Here is a 9,427-nt window from a genome sequence, read left to right on the forward strand (position 1 = left end):
CACCTCCCCCGTGTGGACACAATTGGTGAAAGTTAAAAAGGAACCTAATTCATGTTAGCATAGTCAAAAAAGGGCTTCTGTCAAAAAGAAAAGAGCTAAATTACCTTGAACTAGATACCTTTTAGTTCATGCCCTGAACATGGGAAATAAGTCCCCAGCCTACAAGGAGCTTCACAGTAACAGGATCATGGCCCACCTTTGAAGCTCAAGAACATCATGTTCTGTATTGGAGTTCTCCAACCCCTGCCCTGGAGGTCTCAGAATTCTTTGCAAAGATAGGTATACAGATAAAGCCTACTTTTACACGCCACTGTTATCTCTCAAGGATTTGATACTCAGAGGCAGTGCAGTTTACTGTGTGAAGCTTCGTTCTGTACATAGTGCATGTATATTACAATAATTTCAGGTCTTTATACTCCTTCACACTAATACAGTTCTCATACTCTCTAAGACTAAGAGTCATGCTGGATAAGGGAGTTGCAACCTGTGCTATAGACTGCAGTTAATATTGTAAAGAACAAGTTTTATACTGTATTGTATTATTTGACAAGCAGTATGTGATAATGCAACTAGACTGCTAAAATACATAAGGGGAACATAGTTAAAAACAGTATTCACAACACAAACATTTCCCACTGAGTGGTGGGCCATGCAACCTTAAAACAGCACTTACATAACATCTTACTAATTTTAATTTAAAAACAAAAAAACAATAAAGGCATGAGGAAAAGTTTTTCAGGCCTTCCAAGTTGCATTTGCTTGCTGGTGAAGCCTAGACATTTCATATTTGCGTCCTTATCCACACCAGACTTCTTTCCAAAGAACAAGCCTCACTAGGTAAGAGGAAAAAGAGCTTCAGACAAATGCCGGCACTTTAAGCATTTGCCTTCTTAGCCCCATTCTAAGCATGTAATAGCAGTTTATGGAGTGCTGCTGGCCAGGAGCAACACCTGTGGAACTGCTCTACTGTTAGGTTGGATTGGAAACTACTATTTTCAGATGAATGTCAAAAGGCCTGTTCAGGCATATATGGATGTGCAGAAGGACACAATGGCATCTTTCACCTAGAAAGTAAACTGACTGCAAAGTGCTTAATGAAAAAAGGATTCTCAGGAAATTGTGACTGAAAATGCTGGAAAGAACTTTGGTAAGTTTAAGGTCCGATAACTTGTTGAGGCCTGGTCAAAGAGTTTGTGGGGCCTGGCTGGTGGATGCAACAGTTAACTGGAGCCAGGACCCTGAAGGCCTTGCTCACCTTGAACTTAAGTTTAGGCTCAAGCACCTGTTATAATTATTTTATAAATAACCATTTGCTCCCATCTCTCATGCTGGCTTGTTTTTAGTTGAATATCTAGTCTCTCAATTTTTTTTAAATAATTGAACTGGAGTCCTGTGCATAACAACTGTGGTACATTGGGTAATCAGGGCTGGATACCACCGGGGGAAGAATCCAAACAAGGGCTGCAGTGCACCTCCTGTCAACCAGCAAGGCAAAGCCAGGGCCAATGCATCCCACAGAGGAGTACTTGAGTAGCTGACGGGCTAGTTCTAGGAAGCTATCACAAACTAGTACAGGCAACCCTTTCTCATGCTGGAGGCAGGTTCCAGCAAGGTGACTCAGCCCTGGATGCCACAAAATGCAGACTTAACTATCATTTCATTTTGAATTACAACACGAGCAACTCTAGCCTACACAGAGGTTCAGATGACTACAGTCCAGTCACAAGTACTGAAAGACAACAAGTGGTAACTATGGTTACATCTAGACTGCAGGCTTCTGTTGACAGAAGTTTTCAGAGCTCTCGGAAGAGCTCTGCCAGTCAGGAGCATTCTGTTGACATCCCTGTACACCTCATTCCAGGAGGAAAAAGAGATGTCTTGATGGGGTGTTGGGGGGAGAGGGAAGATTGCCCCTTACATTTGGGCAGGTGAAATGTCAGAAAAGCCTCTCCTGACAGAGCTGTCTGCAAAAGATGTGCAAATTTGTGGTGGGCAACTTGTGCATCTTTTGTCAACAGTTCCCTGCAGTCTAGACACTCCCTCTATGTGCCATGCCATGCTCCAGCTTCCTTTTCTTAAAGCCTCCACAGGAAGCCAGCAGCTTCTTGTTAGGATTGAGATTATTGGAGATACACACATATTTCCTAGAACTGGAAGGGACCTTGGGAGGTGACCTAGTCCAGTCCCCTGTCCTCTTGGCAGGATCAAGCACCATTCCTGACACCTATTTGCCCCAATCCCTGAATGGCCTTCTTGAGGCTTGAGCTTATACCCCTAGGTTTAGCAGGCCAATGCTCAAACCACTGAGCTATCCCTCCCCCCAAGGATGCAAGCCAATTACTCTCCACATCTGTGGCAGTCCCCACACAACTGCTACTAGAACTGTTTGAGCACCCTTTAAGTGATTTAATACTATTCAAAGCACACTACTTGGTGATGGACTTCAAATACCCAGACACCTGCTGGGAAAGTAACACAGCAAGGCAAACATTAGCCAACAACTTCCTGGAATGTACTGGAATTTTTTAATTTCATAAGGAGGGGAAAGCTACTAGGGTAGACTGTTCTAGATTTCATTTTAACAAATAGGGAGGAACTAGTTGAGAATTTGGAAGTGGAAGGCAGCTTGAATGGAAGCAATCATGAAATGACGAGCTCATGAGTCCAAGGAATGGTGGGAGGGAGAACAGCAGAATTAAAATGCTGGATTTCACAAAGTCACACTTTAGCAACCTCAGGAGCTTGGTAGGTAAGGTTCCATGGGGACCAGGACAGAAGAAAGATGATTGAAGACAGTTGGCAGTTTTTCAAAGAGGCATTAAGAGCGCAAGAGCAAACTATTCCACTGTGTAGAAGAGATAGGAAGTATGGCAAGAGGAGCCCTACAAAAAGTGGAAACTAAGTCAAATCATGAAGAATGAATGTAAAACACCACAAGTATGTAAGGGCAGAATTAGAAAGGTGAAGGCATAAAATGAGCTCAAATGAGCTACTGATATAAAGAGTAACCAAAAAAACCAACATTCTACAAACATACTAGAAGCAAGAGGAAGATAAAGGACAGGGTGGGCCCATTATTTAAGAAGGAAAAACAATAACAGAAAATCGAAATTATTAAGCACCTCCACTGTTTTCCTTCTTTTGGTTTTCATGGAGAAGGTTGGTGATGATTGGACCCATAATGAATGCTGGAAAAAGTGAGGTAGATTCAGAAGTTAAAATAGGAAAAGAACAAGTTAAATTACTTCAAAAAAGTTAAATGTCTTCAGGGACTAGATCAAATGCATCCTAGAAATACTCAAGGAGCTGACAGCCATTATATCTGAAAATTAATGGAAGATGGGAGAGATTCTAGAAGACTGGGAAAGGGCAAATATAATGCCCATCTATAAAAAAAGAGCAGCTACGGACCAGTCAGCTTAACCTCTGTGCCAGGAAAGGTAAAGGAGTAAGAAATAAATAGAAGAACCCATCTGTAATCATTAATACATAAGGTGGTAAATAATAGCCAACATGGATTTGTAAAGAACAAATCTTGTCAAACCACCACAATTGCTTTCTGTGATAGGATAACAAGTCTCATAGACAAGGGGGAAGTGGTAAGTGTGGTATACCTAAACTTTAGTAACACATTTGATACAGTCTTGCATGACCTACTCATTAATAAACTAAGGCGGTGTTTCTCAACTCTTTTGTCCCAGGGCCACTCTGCTCAATGCAAACCTTTACCATGGACAACCAGGCCACCACCCATGATGACAAGTGTCTTTGTTTATTGTTAAATACTACATTATTCATATTGGGCTACTGGAAGGGGAGGGATAGCTCAGTAGTTTGAGCCTTGGCCTGCTTAACCCAGGGTTGTGAGCTTAATCCTTGAGGGGGCCATTTAAGGATCTGGGGCAAATAAGAAAAAAAGAGGGATGGTACTTGGTCCTGCCAAGAGGGCAAGGGACTGGATTTGACGTCCCAAGGTCCCTTCTAGCTCTATAAGATGCGTTTCTCCATAGCTATAAAATAAGGCAACATACATAAGTGGTAAGAAAGGCAATAATTAAAAAAAAGAGAGAGTTAAAGCACTCAATGTTAGGTTACCAAACTTAATTTTAAATAAAATTTATGTACAAAACAGGGTTTCAACATACTGTATATATAGCAAGGTCAGGTAACTTTTTTTGGGTCAGCAGCCATGGATCTATAGGAAAAAAAATCAGCTGGGAAACCCCCCCCCCCCACCTCTCACTGATGTGGCCCCCAGCTGAGATACCCTACTCCCCTGGTGCTCCAGCCTCTTGGCCACAGGGGGCAGGGGACAACATGCACTGGGGGTGTGGGAAAGGAGATGGGGAGGACCAAGCATCAGGGCTTTCCACAAGCCAGAGTAACACTTTTTTTTTTTTTTTTTTTTGCGGGGGGTGGGGGAGACATGTCCCTGGGTTAGTAGATTTTGTGAGCCTTCCTCCACCCCCAAGCTCTCAGGTTCAGTGTGTGGGAGAGGGCTGGCAGGGAGAGAGGATGCTGGAGCAGAGGTCTGGTCAGAAGAAGGGTACGGGAACAGGCTAAGGGTGAAGTGTCCAGAAGAGTGGAAGTCTGGAAGGCAGGAAAGGTGCAGCAGTTGGTTAAGGCATTTGGCCAGTGGGGAGGGTGTAAGAGGAAGGGTGGGTGTAGAGTCTGGCCATGAGGGAAGATGATTGAATGGGAGATGATTGCAGGAGCAGGGTTGGGGGTAGGGTGTCTGGCCAGGAGAAAGGGTGAAGAAACAGCTTGGGGATAGGAGGTCTAGGAGCCACCCAGGGGGCTGAGCAACTACTGTAGGCAACAAGTTATAAAACACCCACGTTTAATCATTCACAGATTAGTTATCAGTGGTTCAGTCATGCTGGGTTACAACATACTGGCTTATAAGACAAGAAAGGTTTCACACTGATCAGTTCTGGGACCACTTCTGTTCAGTATCTTCAACAATTTAGATAATGTTACAGAAAGTACAACTATAAAGTTGGTGGATGATACTAAGCTTATACGTGCTTTGGAGAATAGGATCATAATTCAGAATGATCTGGACAAAAATGGAGAAATGGGCTGAGAAACAGGATGAAATCCAATAAGGACAAAATCTAAAGTACTCCACATAGGAAGGCACGATCAGTCACACACATACAAAATGGAAAATTATCATCTAGGAAGGAGTACTGCAGACAGGGACCTAGGGGTCATTGTGGATGACAAGCTAAATGTGAGTGCAACATTTTTGATGGGTGGAAACCATATCATTCTGGGACAAATTAAACAGGAGTGTTGTAAGGAAGAAACAAGTAGCAATTCCTCTGCTGTACTCTGTGCTGATTAGGCCTCAACTGGCACCATGCTTCAGGAAAGATGTAAACAAATTAGAAAAGTCCAGAGAAGAACAGGTTTTTTTTTTAGACTTTTAATGCAAGGACGTTATCTGTTAATCCTTAAACCTCTTCTGTTTAGGATGAGGTTTACTGGTCACGATTAACAGGCAAGAGCTGGAGTTGCCACTGCACCCAGTGCAGGCAGGCAACTATACGAGGCTGCTGCATGTGGGAAGTGCTCCAGCACAGCCAAAGCAGCCCCCTGCAGCAACTCACCACATATGGTGGGAGGACTGCTCTAGCCCTGCTGGAGTGCACCTGCCTGCAGTGAACCCAGGGCCTCCACAGACAGGGGCTGTATGACTGGGGTGGAATGCACACTCCAGGGCCAGAACACTGTGGCTGGGGCTGCTCTGGCTGTGATGGACCACCTCCCACCCATCATGGCCCCACAGGTAGAGGTGCTCCAGCCAGGGCAGAGTGACCCCAGTCCATGGTGTACCATGGGCAGGGGTACTGGAGCCTCCCTGGTTCCCCACCCCTTTAATGGTTAACCACTGAAGCCTAGAATTTAACTCGTTAGCTCATTAAATGGGATTTTTAAAGCCTTATTTTAATCATGACCTGCAAGGGAAGACTGGAAGCATTGTGTTTGTTTAGTCTTGAAAAGAAGATTGAAAGGGGATGTAATAGCAGCTTTCGGCTATGTCTACAAGAGCCCCAAACTTCGAAATGGCCACGCAAATGGCCATTTTGAAGTTTACTAATGAAGCGCTGAAGTGCATATTAGTTCACCAGCTCATGGGAATAAGGGGACTTTAAAGTGGGCAGGGTCCTTTCGAAAAGGAGCCCCGTGGGGACGAGACGCACGGCGGCGAGGCGTGTCAATTTCAAAGTGCCGTGGCTGCCCGCATGCTAATGAGGTGCTGAATATGCACTTCAGCACTTCATTAGTAAACTTCAAAATGGCCATTTGCATGGCCTTTTCGAAGTTTGGGGCTCGTGTAGGCACAGCCTTCAAGTACCTAAAGAGCGTTACAAGAAGGAAAGAGAAAAGTTCTCCTTTACCCCTCACAATAGCACAAGAATCAGTAAACTTAAACTGCAATAAAGGAGATTTAGGTTGGATATTAGGAAGAACTTCCTAATTGTCAGGGTGGTTAAATACTGGTATCAATTGCCTAGTGAGGTTGAGGAATTTTCATCGTTAAAGATTTTTAAGAGCAGGTTACATGAACATCTGTCAGTGAAGAGCTAAATGGTGCTTGGTCCTGCCACGAATGCAGGGGACTGGGTTTGATGACCTCCCGAGTTTCCTTCTGGTTGTACTATTTTGTGATTCTGTTCTTTTATGCTATTACACATTACTTGACTTGACTCATATAGTGTTCGAGCATGGCCAAAACAACACAATGTTAGTGCATGTTGGCTCACACAATCACTTCAGCTTGCCCCAGTGTAACTAGTGAGCAGCATAGAATCACATGAATGAAAGAGACCTCATGTGGTCATTGAGGCCAAACCCCTGCAGTTTTCCTCAAGAAGCATCAAGTGGAAATCTACTTATGTTTTCCCTCACAAATAATGCTTATGAGTACGAAGACCGCTTTAAAAAAAAAAAAAAACATAAAACATTTGTGTCCACAGAACCATTCAAAACAAGAGCAGCTGTGGATCATTCAATGCAATGAAATCTCTTCCCCAAAAATAGCCAAAGTAATGTTGGCTCCATGCTACTCTCAGTTTGTCACTGTTAGAAATCCATCTCTTACCTGTTCTGCAGCTGTTGGGCAGTAATACACTAATATTACTGTTGTACATATGTTTATTAATAGCCCCGTAATGGTGATCAAATTTGGGGCAATCCAGGCTGGAATTCTTCCAACTAGCCATTCCCAATAACCCTGCATTAGCGGCTCAAGCAAGGACCGTCCAGCACTCTGATATCTGTGTTCTTCTAATCGCTTTAACTGGTGTTTTGACAATGGCGGCGTAGGCAACTGAACCAACTTGCGTAACACACACATGGTAGCAGGAACATGAACACAACCCATAGGGGATTCCGAGCGTGACTCTCCACATCGCTTCCTTGAGGATCGGTGCCCACTCATGGATTGCAAAGCCTTGGAATTTGTAGTCGGCAGATTAGTTGTGAAGTACCAAGATCCTGATCTACATGAAACATAAGATGATTTAGACAAATTTAAAATGAAGAAGACGTGCTTGACTTTGTAGTATTCATCCTGTAGGTGAGGAACTATTGTAGGGGTCAGCAACCCTTATAAAGCAGAGTACCAAACTTTGAGCTTTTGATCTCTATTTATGGCTTGAGTGCTGGTGATAATTTTTAAAATCACTAACACTCCTACTTACAACAGGTTCATTAATAAATTCATATGGAGAGCTTTACTGTTTAGGTGGTGGCTGGTAGCATTAGCTGGTCTTTTGTTAATCCACAGGTGGCACTGCTTTGAGCAAGCTCCCAGATGCATGGGGGAGGAGGGATAAGGCTGAGCTCCTACCTCATGTGCTGATGAACACTGGCTGATGTGTGGCTTTTGGCACCCATGCTGGGGGCTGACAGACCCCTGCACTATTGTAAATCTGATTCTCACAGCCCAAGCCAGCTGTAAACCTAGAAGTGTTCAGAGGCATCTTCAGATGAGAAGCTGAATGGAAGTGTCATCCCAGTTCAGCTACAAATGGACATGTGAGCGCACAATTTCTCAAACCATAAATAGCACGAGCTTTCACCAGGATTCTCTATTTTTTTCCATCCATGGTGGAATAAGTTCTCTTATGTGCACCAGGACACGTGCACCACCATTAGAAACACATGGTGCCACTGTGGGTAGTGTGGGCATTCTGCAAATCAGCTGGGTGGCACCAGAATCTCTCCTGGGCAGATGTCCAAGCACTCAGACTACAGAGAACATTGGCTTTCACCCTTTATTGCTTCTCACAGAAAATACACTGCTGCCCTTGGCCTAGTTTCTAGTTCAAGTGGAAATATGCACTGTTGATATTTTGGCTTTTGATATTGATATGCATCAGAAGCCACAGCCTCTCTTCTGAACCAAGTTGCCTTTGCTAATATAAAGCATAGCATGTACCCCCAACAAAATAAAAAGCTCTACCAAAACAAAAACACTCACTTCTCCTCCCATGAGGGAGCCCAAGGTGTCATGTCACAGCCTTCAATGACTTTAGACACAAGGGCAGAATAAGAAACAAACAGAATTAGGTTTTCACACACCGTTGTGCATCTCCAGTATTTCATTGGTGACTCCAGGACGGCCCTAGCTTTTTTCTGTTACAGTTACAGCCGGAATACAGTTGGCAGCAGAACCGTCTTCCCTGACAGCACCTCCCTGTGTGAGCTCTACAGTCCAAGAGACCGCACAAGCATCAGCGCTGTTCACTAGTGCACTGATGCGCAGCGCCGGATTGAGTTCGGGATGGGATGCCAGGCACCTAGCAACCCGGAAGAAGCGAGGCTGCTTCGGGCGTGGGGGGAGGGGAACCACGCTCACGTATCACGGTACAAGCCCGCTGGGTTTAAAGCGGCCACAGCGGACGAGATAACTCACGGGGCGCGCGGGACTCGCGACCACATCTGCGGTGGCGGGACGGAGGTTTGCGGCGAACTCAGAGCGGACCTGGCAAGGTCTCCGCCCGCGGCTGCAAGGAAGCCCGGACCCTGCACGGCGCGGGGCGGGGGGAGCCGGGACAGCAAATGCCCCCAACAGGCAGCTCCAGAGCGGCTCCGCGGGAGGCTACGAACCCGACCCCACCGGCGGGCGGGGAGAACGGGGCCCCCACTCCGCTCAGCCCCGGCGGGCGCCAGCTCAGGGGGCAGGAACCCCTCGAGGGCTCGGGGCAGGGCCCCGCACAGCGCAGGGCCAAACACCCAGCCCCGGAGACAGACCGGGCGCACAGAGCCTGAAGCATCGCGGCTCAGCCGGGGAGACGCGGCACTTACCTCACACCTCTCTCCGCACAGGCGGCGCTTTTACGTCCCTTTTGCGGCTGCCGTAAATCAGCCGGGGAGCGGGCGGGGGCGCGCGCCGGGCGCGGGGGGGTGGCGA

General features: G+C 45.8%; 1 protein-coding gene across 7 annotated transcripts in view; it reads right to left on the bottom strand.

Annotated features, from left to right (window-relative positions):
• CEPT1 (choline/ethanolamine phosphotransferase 1) overlaps nt 1-9,427 on the bottom strand; it is a 48,323-nt gene that overhangs the window by 38,378 nt on the left and 518 nt on the right. For 3 of the 7 annotated variants that reach the window (XM_074977841.1, XM_074977843.1, XM_074977838.1), the window contains one exon: nt 7,112-7,511. In XM_074977841.1, the coding sequence (XP_074833942.1) occupies nt 7,112-7,450 (339 nt within the window). In that variant the 5' untranslated portion in view covers nt 7,451-7,511. Of the gene's footprint in view, nt 1-7,111; nt 7,512-8,595; nt 9,281-9,321; nt 9,412-9,427 lie in introns of those variants that run through there. The other 4 variants (XM_074977842.1, XM_074977839.1, XM_074977840.1 and 1 more) reach the window with 4 other exon arrangements.

Source organism: Carettochelys insculpta, chromosome 26, assembly GCF_033958435.1.
Source record: "Carettochelys insculpta isolate YL-2023 chromosome 26, ASM3395843v1, whole genome shotgun sequence".
Classification (NCBI taxonomy): Eukaryota; Metazoa; Chordata; order Testudines; family Carettochelyidae; genus Carettochelys; species Carettochelys insculpta.